Raw genomic sequence first — 22,113 nt, 5'->3', positions numbered from 1 at the left:
AGGTGACAGACAGTCACACCATCAAATGATTAAGCTCTAAGCCAGGATCTGAGGTCTATACAGCCAGGATCTGAGGTCTATACAGCCAGGATCTGAGGTCTATACAGCCAGGATCTGAGGTCTATACAGCCAGGATCTGAGGTCTATACAGCCAGGATCTGAGGTCTATTCTGGGTTAATGACTCATTCACCCAACAGGATTGGTTTTCATTAGAACTGTAAGGAGGCTAACTACAATTTGTAAACAAGCTGAAAGTGTAGCTTTGCATAAACTCACTTGAACTCTAACCAAGTAAAAGGTACTGCAATGGACAAGGATACGCATAGTTTTCAGTTCACATTTATCTACTTCAACATAAAAAGACCATAAACCAGTAAAGCATGGCTACATAGAGAACATTATAGTGCTTCCCCCTGCCCAGTCCTCCTATCCTTAATAGGTTTAGCAGTCAAAAAGCCAATTTCTGTGAACTGTGCTGCAGAACAGACAGAGAGGACAGGGGCTCTGGGTCCCAGACAGCTTAATTAAACTTCCCTTTACAGCACTCTCGCAGGATGAACTGGTCTTTCTTTGTTTCTCATCAGAGAAAACTGCTGGGAAATTGCTAAACCTCAAAGCATCAGCTGCAAAGCATGCCGATCTGGTGCTCCAGGCAGCCTCAAGGAAATGTTGAAAGTATTTGAAATACTTTTGACCCAGGTCTGGGCTGAATATGAGAGCTTGGCCTGAGCTGCTGTCCATGAACAGCTCTGACTGGAGAGCAGGAGGATAAATCTACCTTGACAGGTGAAAGAAGGAAAAACATTTAGGGAGAGGAACAAGAGGTGAATGCTCACAGCTACGATTGAAGCATATGATGCAGAGACCTATGTATAGGAAAAGACTCATCTGCTTCTCTTGCCTATCTCTGTCTCTACTCTGTCACCTGATTTCCATGCTTGCGCGTGAAAAACAATGCGCCCATGTCAAAACAAACAAGCAGGAGAGCTACCACAAACAAACAGTGATGTGTTCCTGTTAAATCTTGCAGTCAGAGGAAGGGCAACAAAAAGATCCCTCAGCAGGTCCTTCCCCCTGGGGAAGTGAAGAGATGCAGTGTGTGTGTGTGTGTGTGTGTGTGTGTGTGTGTGTGTGTGTGTGTGTGTGTGTGTGTGTGTGTGTGTGTGTGTGTGTGTGTGTGGCTTTTCTCAGCTTTCTCTTTACGGGAGTCTTCCTAAAAACAAATAAATGTCATCCTCTGACTGTCTGATGACAGAATGTTGACCTGGTGGGTCAGGGAGAAAAGAGTAAAAGAGAACAGGAGATGTTCTGAGAATGCCACACACAGGAAAAGAGGAACCTGTATGGTGTTACTTCTCAAATGTACTACCTATTGTCAGAGTAGTATGCTTCTTTTGGTCTGTACAGTAGATGGCGAAGTCATTATTTAAAAAAATATGGTGCTGCTGTGCTGGCTGCTTCATGATTAGCTTGAAAAAATGTGTCATATGTATTCAGCATGTGCTCTCATTATGATTCAGCTTGTGGAGGACAGAGGGAGGGTTGTTAGCTAGAGTGCCCCAGGCACTAGCCTTCAAAGAAAACCATTCCCCCAGAGTGCAGTTCCACTGCCTTTAACTACCCAACAACCCCCATAGAGTGACCGCTACCCATCACAGCCAGACGATAGATTCATTCATCTTTTTCAAAGTGGAAGCACAAGGTCTGCAATGTGTCCATTATAACTTTAAGAAGATGTAGGTCACTCTCTAGGGCTGAACTCACTTGTCTACATAAAGCTCTGTTGTAAAATACATCAATTAGAATAGAAGACATGGACATGGTCTCTCTTTCACTCTCACTCTCTCTCTCTCTCTCTCTCTCTCCCTCTTGCTAGAGCACTTGTGCTTTCTCTAAGTTCATAGTTACTCACCATACTGGCAGCGTGTCCCTTGGAACCCCTCTGGACATTGACATATCTGGTCACCACTCTCAGCACAGCGGCCCCCGTTGAAGCAAGTACTAGCAGCACACACCCCTGTCGAGCATAGCAACAAATTCCTTCAGAAACACCTAGGAGTTGTCATGCACATCATGAGCACAGCAACACATGATACATGTATCTAATACACACATGACTCCATAATGAAATGTACCGTATACACCAAAACAAATAGAGAAAAACGTCAATGTTGTTTAACTCACTGTGCAGACACCCTCTCTCCTCGCCTTTCTGTGTCCACCCTGGGCAGCACCTGTAGATCGTGTGCACATCCATTCTATACACCTGCCTGTTAGCTGTGTAGTAGGCTGTCCTGAGGAGTACACATTACATTTGAATCCAAGTCTGACAGAAGAGACTGAGCAAATCATAGTATTGTCTTGTGTTGTAGAGCCAAAAAGTCACTCACCTCCTCTCATAGCCCACACACCAGCGGTGACCTGTGCAGCCCTGCTTCCAGACCTTGACCATCCGTGTGAAGGCCTGGACACAAGGCTGAAGCACACCCAACATGGACAACTCCTGGTCGGCACACACATTAGGCCTGCAGAGACATAATGGAAACATGTTAAATCCAAAACTAAGTGCTAAGTGCCAAGTACCGGTATGTCCAACTACAATGACACATAGACATCATACAACTAGTTCAGCAAAGGATCTCCTAATTTCAGAAATACCAGTACATTAAATCTGAACATGAAAATATGAAAATATGAAAATATATTTACAATCAAGGGGTTAAGAGTTAAGGGGTTAAGGGTTCAGGCTACTGAGAGGGTTTTTATTCCCTCTCCCCACCCTTTGCCCTGTGTGTGTCAGTATTACCCTTATCATTAATCAACCAGCATCAGAAGGCCTAACAGGTGTCCAATGTGTGTCTACCAGATGTAGGTCATCAAGGGAGCAGGCTACCTAACATATGAAAACACTGATACAGTCCCAACAGCAGCAGAGACCTTCATCACAACTGTTATTCCCATGTGTGGCATAAACTACTTTGATTTATTTTGTATCATATGTGCATCACCTGTGGGTTGCATTTAAACAGAAAGCAATTCCATGGTTGTGTGTGAACTGATGTTCTCCTAGACACACAATTTGAATTATCTGGGATTATGCTGTCAGGTTACAGCAAAAAACTTTGCTTTGTATATTTTCACTTTTACTTTGGACACTGTCGCAGACTGTCTCAACCTATGAAACCCCCACAGGCTTTGTGCGTGTCTGTGTGTGTGTGTGGTCGAGGTATTTTTTTTCTCATGTACCAAATACACCTGACATTGGTGTTGTTGATGAAAGCCAAGGAGAGGTGACCATAATAGAAGTAGGCGGCTCATTCAATCTTTACATGGAGGAAGCCTTTTCTACAAAACTGTTAAAATACCATACCATAGTCACACTTATTAGTGGCCTTGGCTTCAGGTGTCAGTTAGTAGTACTGATATTTGGCAGCCTTGGCATTACCTGACAGTACATAGCCTGCAAATTGCAGGCCTCCCAAAGAAAAAAGCCAGACAGCTTGCAAGATATTGTTTTGTGTCAGCTCTTGTGGGAAGCTTAGCTGTGTGGCGAAGACGGTGCTACTCATATCAATCATTATCCGTATGACCTTTGTTATATTTGGCCATCATGGACAATCCCACCCATCCCCTACATGTCACTGTGGCAGAGAAGAGAAGCTCCTTTAGCAACAGATTATTACAACAACGTTGCAAGGAGCGCTATAGGAGATCATTTCTGCCTGCCGCAATAAGACTCTACAACTCCTCCTCCGACTGGCTCGATCAGGGTGATCAGGCTGGGGGATGTTAAATCATACTGGACTGTTCTTACTGTATATAATGTTTCAGATGTCTATTTTATTTTATTTTTTATTCTATTTTCTATTGTCACTATTTTGTTGTTGTTGTTTGTGATGTTAGCTGCTGTAACGCCTTAATTTCCCCTCAGGATCAATAAAGTACCTATCTATCTATCTATCTATCTATCTGTCTATCTGTCTATCTGTCTATCTGTCTGTCTGTCTGTCTATCTGTCTGTCTGTCTGTCTGTCTGTCTGTCTGTCTGTCTGTCTGTCTATCTATCTATCTATCTATCTATCTATCTATCTATCTATTTATTTTGGGTTCTTTGAAGTAATGCTTTACTGTGAACACAAATAAAGTATTCAAAAGTGTGTGTGTGGGGGTGTGTGTGTGTGTGCGCTCTTTCTTTCGGAAGTCAGTTAAAAGTTATAGCGTGAATGCACATTCCATTGGATCATCTTGTAGAGAGTTTGTCTTTTACGGCTTACTTTATCATCTACGTAGGGGCAAAGACTGGCGACGCCTAGAGGACACTATAGTATACATCAATATCAATTACTGTAACTGAGCGAAGACAATTCTGATTCAAATATAAGATAGGCAGACAAAAATGTCACTAATTTTAGGCTATACAAAAGCACAAATGTTTTTATTGTAGTCTATAATTGTAATTTGCCATCATAAGTAGGCCGTTCATACATTCAATAATGTGTTTCCAAAACAGTGACAACTATTGAGCTTCAAAGTATTTAGGACAAAAAGATATTTCTGGTTGTAACCGTCTCAGATCTAACAATCTGTTTAAATTCAGATTGCACACATGCCAAAGCAACATTTATGCTTGCTAAAACAAAATTTATCCATATTCGTTTTATTTGTATTGGCAGAACAATATCAAATTCACGTGCAAAGCTCACTTACATGTCAGGTTGTAACTCCAAAGATGCGATGCGCGCGGTGCTCAATGATATCATACACCAAATTAAAATGTCTACGAACATTATTCACTCATATAGACAATAACACCAGATAAATAGTAAATAGTGGTAGTCCCCTAGTCCCTTCCAATATACATATTGGCTCCGGCCGTCTCGAAACGATACAACATCTGTCCAAGGCTGCTTCTATCTGCTTCTAAACCTGCTTCTATCTCTCACCACAAAATCATCCGTATGTGTACGAGTCTGAAATAAGTCCGGTCCTTTCCCAGTTAGTGTCCCCCTTGGCTCCATGCATTAACTTATACGCTGGGAATCACGCCACCCGACCACTAGAGTAAGGAGTTCCTGCCATCACTCAACTGTACTGCACCCTGCTGTCGATTGTAAGTTTCTTCAGGAACTCATTTTAGTACGCCTCAATGCCTGATGAATATATCAAGATTGTGTTAATTGTTGTATTGCTCAATGTTCGGGCATTTATGATAAAGTAAGAGATGTTCTCCTTCAGAGATGAAATGTCATATGTAAACCACTAGAGGGAGACATAGTATGGTTCTGTGTCTCATAAGAAAAATGTGCCTTATGTTTGTGAATCATTGACCGTGGCTGTGAAAACCTTTATCCCTGCAGTGTAAATTATACTTTTCCTGCCTTTTGTATGGTATGTGCACAATGATATATTGAATAAACACTGACTGTGAAAATGTGAAATTTGTGTTTTGTGTCGTTTTAAAAAACGTACATTTTGAAAACCCCGCTACTTTTTAAAGCCGTTTCTGTAAGGTGTACCCTAAGTGCATGTCTGTCCTCTCTGTTCCTCATTAGCTGGATTTCCAACCTGTATTATAAGGGATGGTTCAAATCACACTCCCGGGCCGATAACATGTTGTAGTCTTAACCAGTGTCAGTAAAGCCTAACAATATATGTGACATACTGTATATACGTGTACAACAAAAAAGTGAGTTAGTCACCGGCGAAGAGCTCTAATAAACAACATTTCCCTTGAGGCCACTTTGCTCCAGTGACGTATCTCCGCACGCGTTACACAGGTGTTCAAACATGACCCTCTCTCCAACATGCTTAATCATCGCCAAAATGTCATTCATATTCTATTCACCCAGCTCAATGTAACACTGATTGTTTAGACTATTTACATACATACTCCGGGCATGATACTCGAGTTTGCTCACCCTACACCCATCATGAGGTTGCTACAACCTAACATACAAATTAAAGTTTATAATGCAGTTACATTGGAGTAATCAAGGTGACAGTGACACATTCAATACCACCTTGCACACTCTCTACAATTCCTTCTTGCATCTACACGCTCCCCTCCTCGCACCTTTTCTCCCCTCCTCTCACCTTTTCTCCCCTCCTCGCCTGGGGACTTCTGTTCACAACAGCTGTCTGTGACCAGGCGTGAATACATCTCCAACCTAAATCTTCATACTATGTATACCTTAGAAACTTTCAAAACTGTTCAACTTTTGTCTTTCTCCCTCTTTGAGTCAACTAACACCACACTTTGTGCACTAGCAGTGCTAGCTGTAGTTTATGCTTACAGTACTAGATTCAGTCTCTGATCTATCCTCTGATTGGATGGGGAAGTTGTTAGTTCATACTGCAAGAGCTCTGATAGGTTGGAGGACGTCCTCCGGAAGTCATCATAATGACTATAAGTCTGATGGGATTGAGAACCACAAGCTTCCTAGGTTTTGTTTTGAAGTGAATGTAGCCAGAGAAGGAACAGAAAATAGTCCCCCGGCTACATCATGGTGCTACCCTAGATCTTTAACAAATTTAGATTTTTCTGAAATCACTGAGTAGGATGGTCCTTGCCTTCCTTCTCTGAGGAGCCTCCACTGCCCCACAGTGCCCCGTCATTGCTGCTATATTTACCATATCCAAGGCTACACTTACATTATTATTGATTGTATTTAGTACTTTACATACTTTGCCTTATTTAGGACTTTACTGTACCTTATTGCCTATTGTGTTTTGTTATTATTCTCTTTTTCTTCCTATCCTTATTGTCCCCCATGATGAAATCGGGAGGGGCTATGATTCGGTCTCTGTCCATTCGTATGTCACAAAATTCTGTTGTATGTCACACGCTTTATCTCCGACACCACTGGGATAATTTTAATGAACTTGAGTGAATGACACGTCATGCAGATGCGGCATTTACTAAATTACGCTGATTGGCCCAATTTTTACATAACAACTGAAAAGGTGAAAGGTGTGAAAGGTGCATCTTGCCATAGAGATTGTTAAGGAGTTTTGAGATGACGCCGATTCATCATTAAAAACGTCATAATAGGGTGCAAATTGGAGAGCTAGGAGTGTAGCTTAATGCAGTAAGGCTACAGTCTAACAAATTTGTGAATAATATTTTGAGAAATCAATGTAAGAAGCAAGACTGATACTGAATCAAATCAGATTCATGTTCCGGTAACTTTTCAGTCTGGTTATGAATGCAGCTGTAGGAGTGTAGCCTAATGCAGTAGGCCTATAGCCTAACAAATTTGACAATAATATTTTGTGAGTGAAGTCTGTTATGACACGGCTTCTATCAATATGGTAACCAGAGTTGTGTAACCTAGGTTTCTAGCCGTGGTCCTCTGTGGGTAGAGCATGGCTCTAACAACACTTAGGTTGGGGGCTTGTTACCTGCTGGGACCATATATACTGAAAAATGTATGCACTCACTGCAATGTAAGTCGCTTTGGATAAAAGCGTCAGCTAAATGGCATATATACACTCACAAGGCACTTTATTAGGTACACCTTGCTAGTACCGGGTTGGACCCCCTTTTGCCTTCAGAACTGCATTAATTCTTTGTGGCATAGATTCAACAAGGTGCTGGAAACATTCCTCAGAGATTTTGGTCCATATTGACATGATAGCATCACACAGTTACTGCAGTCGCATTTGTAACCAAATAATTTGGCTGTGCAGATATTTTGTCTTAGCTAAGGAATTTGGAAATATTTTGAGAAATCACCACAAACCTATAACAATTAAGACAGGAAATATTGCCTGTGCAAATATTTTGTCTTAGGCTATTGGTGAAATTTGTGTTTGAAGTAAAGGTGTCTTATATCAATACAGAGTTAGTGCAATAGTAGCCTTTTTCTCTTTGGTCACAGACAGGGACACTGCACTGTAAAACAGACGCAACTAGAGTGTCAGAGTAAAACGTTTATCTTTCGTGGGGGATCACATTTTTACTGTACTTGTATTTGTATTTGCACTTGCACTTGTATTTACACTGCACTGTTGAGAGGTAGCGTTTACATCTGTATTCTGTGCATATCATAAATAAACTTTGATTTGATTTTGATTTGTGATATTTAATACATCAATTAAAACACATTAATACATGTCACATATATTATCTTACAATATGACAGCAGCACTTAACAATATGTTTCAAATCTATTCACATATTCTTGTGGCCCTATTTTCCTTGTTCAGACCTCACATCTGTTGGAAATATCTTGGGAGCAATGATTACCACAACTTTGAGTATCATGAAGAAATACAGTATTTACAGCCTAGTCATGCTTTGCTTCTTTGAGTTAATAGGATGTCAAAAACATAAAAAAAAAAACAATAATGCATAATAGTACAAAAAAATAAGAAAAATGTACAAGTATGTGTATACAATAACATAAAATGAAAACAACATTATCCCTTTGCCCAATACTGTAGGACTTGCTGTGGACACATCAATGCCTTGCAGTTATGGGACTGAGTACAGAGTACATTTTGCTAACATTTGACACATATTGTACAATAGAGATGAGAGGCTATATTCTCTTCTCTCTGGCTGTGGTGACAAGAAGGAGCTCTAGCGGCGAAACCATACCCAGCTGTTGATAAGCCAGAACGCCACGGTGACAGAGTACATGATCATCTCACGCTTTGCTCTCTCCTTATTCTCCTCTTCTAGGAGTTGGAGCCTCCGGTTCAGTTTGATGATCTACAGTTAAGGACAGATGATAATTAAATTAATACCACATACTTCAACACAACTTCAGTACCATAGAATGTAAACTGTATAAGGACCTGACCTGGCGTCGAAGTGTTGCTGCATCTACAACAGCCATGTCGTCAGGGGCTCCATCCAGAGTCGTGTCAAGTGTGGACAGTGCAAACCTTTGGTAAGGAAAAACAAACAACATTATTGCTAGCCAGTTCTGTCATGGAACGGGAATATTTCTGACCAGTGATAAGTGGGCTCAGCTGTTAAATTAATGTTCATGTCAATCTTATTCTCATTTATCCCTCTTGGCATACAAGATAACAATCTTTATTTTATTTTTGTATGGCAATTGTTATCTGTTAACTATTCACAAAGGATAAGATATAGAAGGAAAGGAAAAGGAAAAGAGGGAAACCAAGAGAGGAAGAGAGAAGGATTGGGGTCTGTGCGCCAGGTGGAGTTACCTGGATTCATGCAGGGGGTTAGAGGTTGATGCCGACCCCCCTCGCAGCGATGGTTTGCTGAAGAGGGCAGGAAAAAAGGGAAGGGAGAAAGGAAACACAAGCAAGGTAGAGCAGCACACAAAGTACAGCATATCATACGGTACATCCCAGAGTCTCTGTCACACTCAGTCTCACATATGAAGGCAACTTGTCACTAATGTATACCTAAATGTGTCATTATTTCAGTCACGACTAAACAGAGCACTCGGAGAGAAACCAAGTATTCCCCTTTCCATCATTTTCCATTTTCTTATAGCCGCAAAAAGTTACTCATTCAGTGGTTAACAGTTAATAATGCATAACTGCGGCCCTACAGCACAACATTTTAAAACATGACTTGTCTTCCTCTCAACCCATTCAGCCAAGTATAGAGCCACAGCTAGTTAAGCACATCAAACAAGGTAATGTTACATTTGAAATTATTAATACACATAATATATTAGGCCAGTAGTATTACAAAAGGTTAAAATTGCTGGCTGTTTCCTACCAATTTCTCAAAAAATAAATGATCAAAATATCTTCATTTTTTTGCAAGAGTTGAGAATTGTTCTGATGACCCTGTTAATGTGAAAAGGATGATTGCACTGTGAACCGAAAGGGAGTGTTCAGCTAAGATGACACAAGGAGGATGGGTCATAGGCAGGTCACCTGCGATGATTCTCGTCCAGAACCTCCAGGACCTGCTGGTAGGCCCGGCGTGTAGTGGACTGGATGAAAGATAGAACGCCGCTAGTGCTGTACAGGTTCTGTCCATCCTCAGCCACAGCGAGAGGGGGGCAGGCACGGATGGGGGCTGGGGGGGACGGGGTCACGCTGCCCACCAACATGGGTGGCCAAGCCAGAGACAAGACAGCAGAGATAGAGAGGGGGCAGGAAAGAGAGAAAGTGAAAGAGAGGGAGGGGAGAGAGACCATCTGCACTTTACTCATTGCGCAGAGATAGCCACCAAGATTGATAGAGAGACAAAAGTACTGATAGGGTAATGTCAACAAAATCATAGTAGTGCACCAGAAAACTATACCCAAGCCCTCCACCAGGAAAAGAGGAATGTGGAAACAAAAGCATGAAAAGCAAGTGATTTCATCTCTGATGATGATGACATCTCCCAAAGTCCAAGACAATCTAATAATGGTCCCAATAAATCATCTCTGACAATGATACTCTGAACAGAAGGAGGAACACCAAGTACCTTTTTGTGGTGAAAAGGGCTGGTATAAAGTGAAGTGTACACTTGGGTGGTATGAAGGTGCCCCTCATAGCATAGTATAGAATATGTTAGTATGTTCATAGATTGAGAAAAATTTGAGTACGTTCAGCAATACACTCACACACTGACAGCACTGTGACAGCACTAGGACCAGAAACAGGTGCCAAACAGAAAACAAAGTGTGCTACATCAAGGGAGTACACAGTTCAGACATCCAACTACAGCTAAATAATCCCAGAAAACAACAAAGAGAAATCGATGGACAAACAGGCAAACACAGAGAACCACTGGACAAGTGAAAGAAGAAAGGAGATGCAGGCTTGTAGAGGAGAGAGGTGGCACAGACACTGATTCTTGGCACTTTTAGGGTGTGGAGTAAAGGACAGCTGATACTTACGTAGAATCATTTCTGGCCAGCTGACCATTGTGACGGACAGCAGTGTTCTCACTTGTTGAGCGTTCCCGCCGTAAACGCCCTTGCGAACGCACCTGCGAGGAGAGTAATATGTACTCTATAAATAAATACAAGCGTAACCACACCCATTCCTTCAAATAATCTCCTCATTGTCAGCGGCCTCCCTGGCCCCACTCCTTTACCTCCTCACTGGGCTGGACTGGGGCTGTGCTCTGCTCCATCTCCATGAAGTCCAGAGGCTGCTCATTGAGGGTGAGGACCCGTGGAGGGGTCTTCAGTGACAAGGTCTCTAGTGGTGTGGATTGTATCAAGTCCAGGTCTCTGGGTCTGGGGAACTGGGATTCCTCACTGTCTCCTTACATGTGCACAGGGAAGTAGTGAAAGGTAAAATAGGGGCATAAGCATAACAGAAATGCTATTGAGGACTGGTGGTTACCTGCCACAACGATCCTCTCTGGGACCTGCATCATGACGCTATGAAGGGCCTGTGACCCTCCCTCTGGGTCTTCAGGGCCGTAGGGGGCGACTTTGAGCATCTCTGGGATGCGCATGCGCTGACTGATACCCTCTGTGTACTCCAGCTCATAGTGGATGCGGTTCATCTCTGCCATCTCTGCAGTAGGAGAAGGGAATGCTGCTCTGTTCATTTGGCTGAAAAACACACACAACATTGAGATAATCAGATCAATAGCAATGTGACTAATGACAAAGTTAGTCAAGAGATGATTCACTAACACAATGGTCTACTCTACAGTCTCTTACAGTCTGTACTTTAAATGGTTCCACAGCATAGTTTAGGAATACCTTTGGCCTTGCAACGATAAACATGACAATGGTGAACAAGACATAAGAGATGGCACCTAAATGATTAACCATGTAGGTACACCACTTTTACCCCAGAACATCTTGTACAATGTGGTATTCACCAGTTAGAAATAGCAGGATGCTAATGGTACCACCTTTATACACACATGATGGTAAGGAGTTGGTTGATAACAGAATTAGCTGAGTTAGCCAGCAGTACTGAGTTAGCCGGATAGCATCCTCCTCTAGTCAGAGACTTTGTCATGTAAAGAAATAAAAAAGACTCCACCAAGACAGTTTGTAATAAAATCCTTCTTTCACTGACTCTGTTGGTTCATCGGGTGGTAGTCCCCTTTGACGGGCAGTAAGCTTGCCAAATGTATTTTGCAAAGTAATTTAATAGGAAGTAAAAGTTAGCGAGCTAACTCCATTATTAGCTCGATTCATAGAATACCTCTCCAGTAGTATATCGTATATTATTCCCGCCAACGAAGACAACCATCAGAGGAACAATCATAGTGAGTGAGAGAAGGAATTTATTACAAACTGTGGCTTGGCGGACTCACTTTTAATTCGTTACATGACAATGCATAGACTGTCAATCTGTCCGTAGCCATAGGACTAGAGGGAGGATGCTATCCGGCTAGTACTGAGTCTGAGGTAGGAACCATGTAGGAACCATTTATATGAACCGTATGGTGGCAATATCAATTACCTCGCTAGTAAGTTACTAGTATTACACATCACTGCCACATTCAAAATCTGTGACAGTGTGTACTGACTGAGACTTTGGCCTAACGTTCCAACCCGATGATCATTTGACAGCCAGCTAGCTGTGCTGTTACTGTACTACCTAGCTATCTGTTAGCTAACCAACAACAGTTACTAATCTGAATAGCTAGTTCGGTAAATTGATCTTACCCTTTGGTGTATACTTCTTCCAAGAATAATATGGAAGTGCTTTAATGAATATGGTCTGGATTCAGCTCTAATAGTGCATTACAGAATATGTAGCATCCTATGCTGATGATAGGAATGAAATAGACGTCATAGACGTGACCTAAACAGGAAGTAGTCGCAAGAGAATATATGTGTGGTTTCCGTGCAGTCTTTTTTGAGTCGGTTTATAATCTTCCTTTTGAATAAATCTATGTTTTTAACATAATTAGAGTATAAATGTGTTAATTATAATTCAACTACCAACAATTTACTAAAGCTAGTCTATAAACTGTGTTAAGGTTCTTGCCAAAGAAACATGCTGTTAGCTTGAAATGACAAAGGTGCGAAGCACAAGGAAAAGAGCGGGGGAAGAGAAGGAGGTTGAGACCAGGCTTTCCTAGTTCAGAAAGCCTGGGGAAATCCTTTGCAGAAAGGAGCTACAATGGGATGGAAACGGGAAATTAGTGATGCCTTGCGACAGGTCATACCAATCAAATACATTGCTTAGGCGGAGTTCCAAAAAAACATAATTCATTTTTTTCTACGGGTTTTCTTTAATTGTGTACAATGTTGCAAGCTAGGACATAGGCAACAACTCTGCAAAATAGTCCTACCCAGTGCAACGCACATGTCCAAGCCAGTTTAAAGGTACATTGTTTTGAGTGGGGCAGTTCCACTCTTATAATTTAATTTCACTGGATAGATATAGTAGAGAAAGACCTGAAAGTAAGGAGGAGAGGGTATGTCAGCAGGGCATGGGCCGGATTCTAACCCATGCTGACATAGCATATGTGTGCACTGTAAGCCATGGTGCTGGACCACACCAGGCCACTGATTCACCCATTTTTAATGTTATATCGTGAACAATGTTCTATCCATTCCCTGGTAACTATTTTGGGTGGTAACCCTGGTAACTCTAGTGTGCCTAGAGCTCTGGCCATTCATGCAGGCAGAAATCCAGCCAGTACGACAGAACATTGTGATAAAGCCACTTTCTCTACACTTGAAGTTAATAGGATGATGACTTTTAAATCGCGAAAATGTCTATCATACATGTCAGATTTCAAAACTGGCCATTGTCCTGACGCGCGAGGTTGTCTTCTGTCGAATGAGCCATTGATCAAATTTGTGAGATATTACTATCTTGAGAAATCTGTTTTAACAGAGGGTCAACCACATTACTCATATTTGTCTGCCTCCCCTATCCAAGATGCATTGGAAGTGCAGGCAAACTCCTGCTCTATCGTGAGGGCCGGTTTAACCAATCCGAACACAGAAAGGAAACGCAACCTTGCTTCTACCTACTGTAATATTTGAGAATATGTTTTTGCGTGACGTAATAACTATTCAGAGACCGTAAATCTACTAAATAACTTTTGACTCGGCTTTACATACGGAACATGCATACAGTGCATCCATTCGCAGTCGAAGTCACCCCGTTTCTCCTCGTTCTCTGTCTCTACCTTTGCACACTCCTCCCTTGACCAATCCGAATGCTGTATAGGCTAAACATGAATTTCGCAGTTAACCCTTTCACTATAACGCAGATTAGTTGAGGAGGTTTAAAGAATATAGCCCCCCGTTATCAAGCATTATTTTCAGATAGCTTCCCTTTATGAAATATAGCCTATTTTGTCATCAGACCAACGTTTGTGGCAGCGCAGCTCGTCTCGCTTTTGGTGCAGCACCCTGAAAACCACATTGACGGAACTATGACAGTACGCTCTCGTTTCTCTCTCTATCAGCGTTCACTCAAACGCTGTCTATCCACTAAAAGTGTCAGTCTTGGATGTCCAAAAAGTGTACAGGAGGAAGTAATCATCTTCTTGACCGTGTCCTGATTGCAGCTTTAGATATTACATTTACATTTACATTTTTGGACATTTAGTAGACGCACATAGAAGTACATTTGACTAAAGTAAGTGAATCATCTATACATCAGTCATCATAAGAAAAAAATAATCTATGCTTGGACCAGGGACCATTGGCAGTCACAATGCTAGAAGAAGAAATTATTATTATTATTATTATTATTATTATTATTATTATTATTATTATTATTATTATTATTATTATTATTATTATTATTTGTTTACAGTAGAGGAACTGTACAGGGGGGTATTGAGGGGTGAAGAGGTCTTTAGGAGGGTCAGTCAAGATGTAGCCTGAGGAGATGGGTTAGGGTTAGGGTTAGGTAGTGACTCTGCAGTCCTGACAGCAGTGGGAAGTTTGTTCCACCACCGGGGCACCAAGACAGTGTTGACCACGGAGAGACGTATGGCTTTAGCCGGTTGTATTGAATGACCTAGCTGATAGTCAACTGGTAGTCAACTCCAATGAAATAATAAATTAGCCGTCATAAGACTTTGAAAGGACCAGTCCATTTGGGAGAGAGTTTGTGTCTGGCTAGAGCTGGGAGGTCAACCCAAACTAGATCACTTGGCTCACACTCATGGAGTGTGTCTTGTGTTTTTGTCATAATAAAATATCTGTTGAGTGCCAACAACAGCAATGTTGTCAGCCACTGATTCAAATGAAGAATACAGTCTTTTTGACTTCTTGACACAGGGTCAGCAGTCACTGGGTGTGCCTGGGGTGGGACTGGAGAGGACAGGAGGGTGCCCAAGGAGCATGTCTGCAGGGAGACGTGCTTCTCTGCCATGAACCAAGATGAAGGGTGTATGTTTGGTAGTGGACACGTCCTATATGCAAACTCAACTTACTGTAAGTGATCATCCCATTCTCCCCCTTTGGTATACAAGTACTGCAGTTGATCTGTAATAGTCTATAAAAATCCTTCCAGTAATGGTGGAGCACCACTATATGACAACTTTTGACACAGGAACCTCTCTCTGAGCTTTAGCAATGCCCTTGCTATCATCATTCAGCCGGTACTCTACAAGTGTGTGATGGGATCTTGGTTGAAGCAACAACAACAACAAAAAAGAAGCTGTCTGCTCAACCTTAATCCAGACAAAGTGTTTGTCCTTTTGTGAGAGGGCATGTAGTGGCTGGAACATTTTGCCAAACTGGAAGATGAATCTTATCAAATATTGCACTTACACTAGCCCCAATTTGCAACTGCTCAAGTGAGAAAAATATATATATACATAAGTGTATTGAAAATAGATTAAAGGAGTAATTAATATGCTTAAAATAAAATATTTTCTATAGTTACTTAAAGTACACTAAAGTTGTACTGACTTTGTACTTTTGTGTACTTACTCAAAGTATACTTAAATTTTATGCCCATAAATGTGTGTTTTAGTATACTTAAAAAAAAGTATACTAGACTGGAATGTACTTTAAATTATACTTTAGTATACTTTTACTGTCACGTCCTTAAATGTGTACTTTGGTATACTTATAAAAAGTGTACTTTATTATAATGTTCTTAAATATGGATGCCAGTATACTGATAAAAAGTATACTTTATTGTCATATACTGAAATGTCTACTTCAGTATGCTTATAAAATAGTGTACTTGTATTTCAAAGATTTGTAATCCCATACTTATATACAATTTGTTTTCATTTAAACGTACTACTTTTTACATTTGGATGTTACTTTGATCATCACAGAGGATGCACGGATTTAGCTTCAAAGGTAGCAGAGCGCTAAAAGACATTTCTGCAAGAAAAATCGCATTGCATTACGGTAGTAAAGGAAAGAATCTGGAAAGAATGACCACTGACATTCACTAATTCACGTGACCCCGTGAAACAGACGTCAAATTGTTGCAAATAGTAGCGCCGCAATTCAAGCTCTGGCTTGCCAACAGTACTTGACCATCTTCTCAAATACCAGCTACCCTATCGAAAAGCTAGCTAGTGGGATATTTGAATTTGAGGAGTGAGTTTTACCATCTGAACTCGGTTACACCCGCATTCACACCAGCTTCTCTGTCATTCACATTATTTTCTCAAACTCATCTTATTTATACCATCTTTCGGAATACTGACTGAAATTAGGAAATGCCTGAGACTAGATAAAAAGAAAAGTAGTACGCCTGGTCACAAATTGAGGCTAGCTCTGCGCCATAACCCTTGCCATGGCTGGATAGCCCGGGCCAAGGCGAAGAAACTGCAGTACGAAAAGCCCTACTGAATGGCTATTACTCATATCCAGCAAGCTAAAGGCATAATATGCTTTTTCTCCTGTGCGGTTGAATTGCATTGCTTTTCAATCCTACTCTTTCTCTAAGAATGAGCAGGAGCAGACTGTTCCATATGGTTTCGGTTTTCAGCATATATACCTACAATAGCTAAACCTTCTTATTGTTTTTTTTTTTTTTTTTTTTATAAATCCCATGATTTACAGTCGCTAACCTACTATTTCTCTGCTGATTTGAAGACATGCTAATCCCTTATCAGTAGATCCTCTATTGATTCGAGGGCCATTTATCTATGCATCTATACGTTGGACCCCAAGTACGGCTTCAGTGTTTCCAGTCGGATGATTTTCACAGTGACACATTTACAAAAAAACTGTCATGGCGTCTGCGTACATTGTAAACCGTGGTGCGCTTACACTCGGAATTCATTATCAACGTGTATGTAGAAATGTTCTGTTTACACAGACTAGAGAGAAGAAGCGATGGATGAAGTCATATACTCTTTTGATGGAAAGGAAAATGAAAGTAGAGGGACCTCCACCACCCAAGCCACGGTATGTCAGTCAATGTTGGCAGTTAGCTGGCTAGCTGAATAGAGCTAGCTAGTCGGGAACAATTCAAGGCCATTGATGTTATTCATGGTGTTGCTAAAATATACGCAGAATGGTGACTATTCACTTCTGCATCTTTTGTAAACGCGAAACATCTGCTTCCTTCATGATCGTTAGATTCCTTGAATAGTTTGGACATTTGGAAATGTCAGATACAAAAGTCTGAAGTGTAGACATGACATCGACTAGTAGGTCAGAGACTAGTCTCGTTACAGACACTTCCGCCCGAATGCGCGAAAGGTCCTCCAATAAGCCAGTAGAAAGACGGCTACCCCCTGTTTACGTCCCCCCGTTTGCACTCGCTTACTCTGCAACATGGACATTTTAGAAAAAAGAGCACGCAGTAACATCAATAAATGAGGTACAGAGGATTTGTTTCAGAAAACTAGTCTCCAAAGGAGACGTTTTTGCTTGCTTGCGAACTACTAGGCATGTCCAACACTGTGCTCTGTACTATTAGCCGAAGACCACCATCATCAATGGCCAGAAAATCCGACTTTACTAGTGTTATGTCTTTTGCTGTCGATCATGGAGGATCAAGCCAGGATTGCAAGATAAAGGGATACTTGCTGTGATTCCTGGCAGAGACGAACACCACGATAGTAAAATCTCAAACAAGACTTAAGGATAGTGTTTGGCTCGCTCGAGACCTTAGGTGGCAATGATGAATTGAGAAGCCAATTGCATGGTTAGTATAGTAAAGTATAGTAAGTAAGGTATTGTTATCTATATCTCTGTTTGCAATTATTCTGTTTGGCTAGTCTTCTTCTCGACCAGCTATTGCAGCAAGTAGGCTAACTTAATGCATTCGTCAATTTATCTTGATTTGATCATTCTTGACAGCAAGGGACATAGCTAAAACGAGTCTGGGTTAGGGGACACAACTGGATCATCATCCATTCCTCTGGAGCAAGATGGAAAGTAAAAAGAGAGAGGAGATCCATCATGACTCAAGTACATAGAGTGTTATTCTACTATTAATCACAATCACTACTGTTGTAATTGAATACTATTGTCAGTAATGGAGTTGGAGATAAGTTCTCACCAAAACAGTAGTTCTGGTTTGGTAGCTCTTTATCGTGCACATGCTCCTCTCACTCAGTCAGCTCAGCAGCATGCTTCTGCGCTTTCTTAGCACACACACTGCCTCTTCCACTCCCTCCCCACCACCACTCATTCATTCACTCACTGCCTGATAGTCCCAATCAGCAGGTCACCGTAAAATTAATAGATTTATTTTTTTAAAGACAGTTGCCAAGGCGGCCATGGTGCAATAGTAGTAATAGTAGCCCAAAATCCACCCGTGAACAATAGATTTTCACCTGCGACCTAGTTTTTAAAGTAGGCCAATTTGGCTGGAAAACCGCATGGCATAGCAACACTGCTCTAAATAGCTTAAGAGGTGTGTCCATGAAAGCCTTGGGAAGTTGCTCAGGATGAAAACTATTTGTGACCACTAATCTGAATTGACAAAGATATAACTAAATGTCTGGAGCACATTGCTATTTGTCACAGGCAAGCATTTCTTGAATGATCGTACTATTAACCAAAGTCGCCTTTACCACTTTTTGTATCTAAAATGGCTTGTACAACCAAAAGCCTGTAGAGTCGATTTTGGCTACCTTACTATGAACTCTAATTGTAATCTATACCCTATATTCTGTCTTCCAGCTCTCAAAAGCCTAACTGGGATTACAATGCAGAGATCCAGGCATTCAGTGGCCGCCTTCACGAGAGCTTCTCCCTGGAACTCCTAAAGACAGCATTTGTGAACCCCTGTTATGTGCAGTCAGAGCAGGAGAGAAGGAGTGCATTAGGTGTGGACTCTGAGACAGTCGCTCTTGTCCTAAGGGACAATAATAAGATGAGCACACAGGGCCTGGACTTTACCAAAGGTTTCTTGACAGACTGGTGCAGGGTCAGCTTCCCTAGCCTGCCAACAGTGGGTGTGGCTGCCTTGGTAGGGCACCTGACCAGTCATGCAGTTATATGCCATGTGGCCCGAAACCTTGCTATGGAGGACCTAACCATGAGTGCTCAGTTCCCTGTTCCTGGTGAGGTACTACACAGTACGTTCCTTGCTGTAATTGGAGCACTCCATGAGAGCAGTGGGGCAGAGAGAGCAGGACTTTTCCTTCGGGTAAGAACTTATGCACCCATTTTATCACTATGATTATCAATTTGCATTTGAGTGCTTAATTAATTTGCATCCTCTCTTCCTCAGGATTTCCTGATCACACAGCTGATAGGGAAGGATCTGTTTGAGATGTGGTCTGTGGTAAACCCCATGGGGCTGCTGGTTGAGGAACTGTCTCAGCAAAACGTGCCCCTTCCAGAGCCTCGTCTCACCAGGTCCACTGGTGCCAGTACCGTGCTCCCACTCTATTTTGTAGGACTTTACAGGTATGCAACAGCATTTCCCATCTACACATATTCTGGTGAGATTATGTGTGTGATTGCTGGTTATGACTTCAACCGGGAATCAATCTATTGCAGATTGATGCACTGTGGTTTAATTTGATTTGCACTATAGTATGTCCTGAATGGGAGTGGTTAGCAGTTGAATTAGAAACTGGCAGTCACCTGGCATGAACCATTCAGCACTGATGGTGGAAGGGATTGGCAATCCTAAATTGAGTCTTTTTTTGTGTCCTCAGTGATAAGAAGCTCCTTGCTGAGGCCCCAGGAGAGACGGTTCTCGCTGCAGAGGAAGAGGCAGCCCGTGTGGCCCTGCGGAAACTCTATGGCTTCACTGAGAACCATAGACCCTGGGACTTCTCCACACCAGAGGAGCCTCTGGCTCCTGCCATCCAATCCATCAACAGCAGCTAAAGGAGGCTCCCAGCAAAACAAAGTTATCCAACAGTTTGATGACATGCCAAAGGGCTCAGAGAAAGGTCAAGCAGTCACTTAAAGGGTTAGTTTAGGATTTTTGATGTAACACCTCATTTTCAGCCAGTCACATTCTTGAGCAACTACTGCTGGGCTTGACCACAAGCATAAATCATATAGTGAAAGTGGACGGGGCTCCAAACATCAGTCAGTTTGACTTCAGCCATATCTTCATGGCTTATACATGCATGTTAGTTCCACTATTACAAGCATAAAAGTATGTTGTTTGAACTGAGACTTCCTGAACACAGGCACTCGGTTTGGAATTGGTCTGTGTTTTCATATCGACATGCATGTGAAGGCCACAAATGCATATGGTTGTAGAACTTCTTGTGGAGATGTTTAAGTACTCAAAATGAGATCGGTGTTTGGAGTCCTGTCCACTTCCACTATATGGCTTATGCTTGTGGCCCTACAGTAGTGGCTCATGAATGAGACTTGGACCCCAAGGTGTCTGTGTGAGCCTGCAACACGCAAAGTAAGCGGAAAATGAGATAATGCGGTAACATTCACAATCCTGAACTAATCCTTTAACTTGCCAAGACCAACCACTCAAAGATTCAAACTTCTGACAGGTTTCCTCAGCCTTGTATATTAGGGGATTGACATGGCAAGATATGTGTTTTCTGTGTAATATCATTTATCTAAATTAAAAACAAAATGTCCACAATAAATGTGTATTCTTAAACATGTCTTTTTGAAGGCAGTTTATCTACCGTCTATTCTTTAATAGTATTACTTTACAATCGCTATAGAGTAGAGTTACACTGGTTTATTTTGAAGTATTCACAGTCCCACAACATGGCAGCACCTGTAGATGATGAGATCACTCTGATGTTAAAGATTTTTTTAGGTTATTGTGATCAAGTGTATCTCACAGTGACATGGTATCCAAAGGGAGAACTCTAGAAGAAGAAGAAGAAGGCTAGTACAGTTATAGGCATTCATTTTGGCTTTTCTTTGCTATGGGTGTCTTTTACATTAAAGACATGTGTTATATAGCTAATTGTCTATTTGACATATTTTGTATTAGATCCAGACATAACATTACTACCATAGCTGAGTGCTGTTGCATGATGCTGTTTCTCCATCTGTTCCACCCCATACCAGCCATGTGATCTTCCCTGTTGGCGTAACCTGTGGGTATGCCTATTTGCTCATCCATTCTTTATTGAAGTTGTCATTTTGCTGTCCATGGGGATAGCCAAGACCCTCAGGGGCTGAAGGCCAGTAGCATGATTCCCATTCACTAGGATCATACAGATTATATATATCATCACCTAGGGCAATGAGGATGTTGCTTCCTTTTCTTAGTCTCATTCTTATCATCTATTTTTCAAGAGAGACCTGATCAGGCAGCAGGGGGAACAATGTCAATGACAAATAAAAAAAACACGTATACACACATTATAATGAGTACACACAAAAACACAATCGTGTTCTTCGGATGCTCTGAGTTTACTGTATCCCGATATAATTATGTTACATCCTGGATACAAAGAGCAGCAATCAATCGTAATGAATCCCAGTTGAGTGGGGGGTAGGCGCATAATATAATGTGATTATACAATGATATCTGACTGGGACTGGTGGTAGGCCTATAGGACACGGAATGGACAGCGGGATTGCGCCGCGAGACAGCGCCCTGGTGCTGAAATGTACCTGCATGTCGGAATTTATCTTCAAACCATTTTGAAATTTAACAAGTTAAGTCTAACAATGGGGACGAGACTACCGTGCACAAACCAAGAGAAATGGTCCTAGACTACTTTTATCAGCGGAATTTGCGAATTTGCATTGTTGTGGCCAGTTCATGCAATGAGCTGCTGGGTGGCGCTAGTTTGCCCATGGAAACCAAGAGCGTGCTTGCGGTGCGTGACCCTCTTGACTACAACGCATCGACTCCTT

At 41.7% G+C, this 22,113-nt stretch overlaps 3 protein-coding genes across 6 annotated transcripts in view; 1 reads left to right on the top strand and 2 right to left on the bottom strand.

Annotated features, from left to right (window-relative positions):
- The window catches only part of egfem1 (EGF-like and EMI domain containing 1), a gene marked incomplete at both ends in the record, with an annotated part of 67,708 nt that extends 62,920 nt beyond the window's left edge, over positions 1 to 4,788 (bottom strand). Inside the window, 4 exon segments of the mRNA XM_083694654.1 lie at positions 1,914 to 2,018; positions 2,186 to 2,295; positions 2,392 to 2,526; positions 4,709 to 4,788. Of these exon segments, the coding sequence (XP_083550780.1) occupies positions 1,914 to 2,018; positions 2,186 to 2,295; positions 2,392 to 2,526; positions 4,709 to 4,788 (430 nt within the window).
- Positions 4,789 to 7,951: 3,163 nt separating this feature from the next.
- Positions 7,952 to 12,710, bottom strand: mffa (mitochondrial fission factor a). 4 transcript variants are annotated; one of them, XM_083695694.1, is made up of 8 exons: positions 12,571 to 12,710; positions 11,282 to 11,496; positions 11,028 to 11,200; positions 10,828 to 10,919; positions 9,872 to 10,036; positions 9,185 to 9,241; positions 8,809 to 8,893; positions 7,952 to 8,717 (listed from the first exon to the last, which is right to left on the bottom strand). In XM_083695694.1, exons 2-8 carry the CDS (start codon positions 11,490 to 11,492, stop codon positions 8,586 to 8,588), a joined length of 915 nt encoding a protein of 304 aa, XP_083551820.1. In that variant the 5' UTR covers positions 11,493 to 11,496; positions 12,571 to 12,710; the 3' UTR covers positions 7,952 to 8,585. The 4 variants fall into 4 exon arrangements, with proteins under 4 accessions (XP_083551820.1, XP_083551821.1, XP_083551822.1 ...); XM_083695695.1 differs by lacking the exon at positions 9,185 to 9,241; XM_083695696.1 differs by lacking the exon at positions 9,872 to 10,036.
- A 4,370-nt stretch (positions 12,711 to 17,080) lies between these two features.
- mrpl44 (mitochondrial ribosomal protein L44) lies at positions 17,081 to 20,914 on the top strand (the record flags this gene model as incomplete). The annotated part of the gene is made up of 4 exons (XM_083695953.1): positions 17,081 to 17,256; positions 18,985 to 19,453; positions 19,538 to 19,716; positions 19,971 to 20,914. The coding sequence occupies 4 exons, from the start codon at positions 17,081 to 17,083 to the stop codon at positions 20,143 to 20,145; spliced, it is 999 nt and encodes a 332-aa protein (XP_083552079.1). The 3' UTR covers positions 20,146 to 20,914.
- Positions 20,915 to 22,113: the final 1,199 nt, after the last annotated feature.

Source organism: Argentina silus, assembly GCF_951799395.1.
Source record: "Argentina silus genome assembly, chromosome: X".
Taxonomy (NCBI): Eukaryota; Metazoa; Chordata; class Actinopteri; order Argentiniformes; family Argentinidae; genus Argentina; species Argentina silus.
This window is presented reverse-complemented; position numbering and strand designations above follow the sequence as displayed.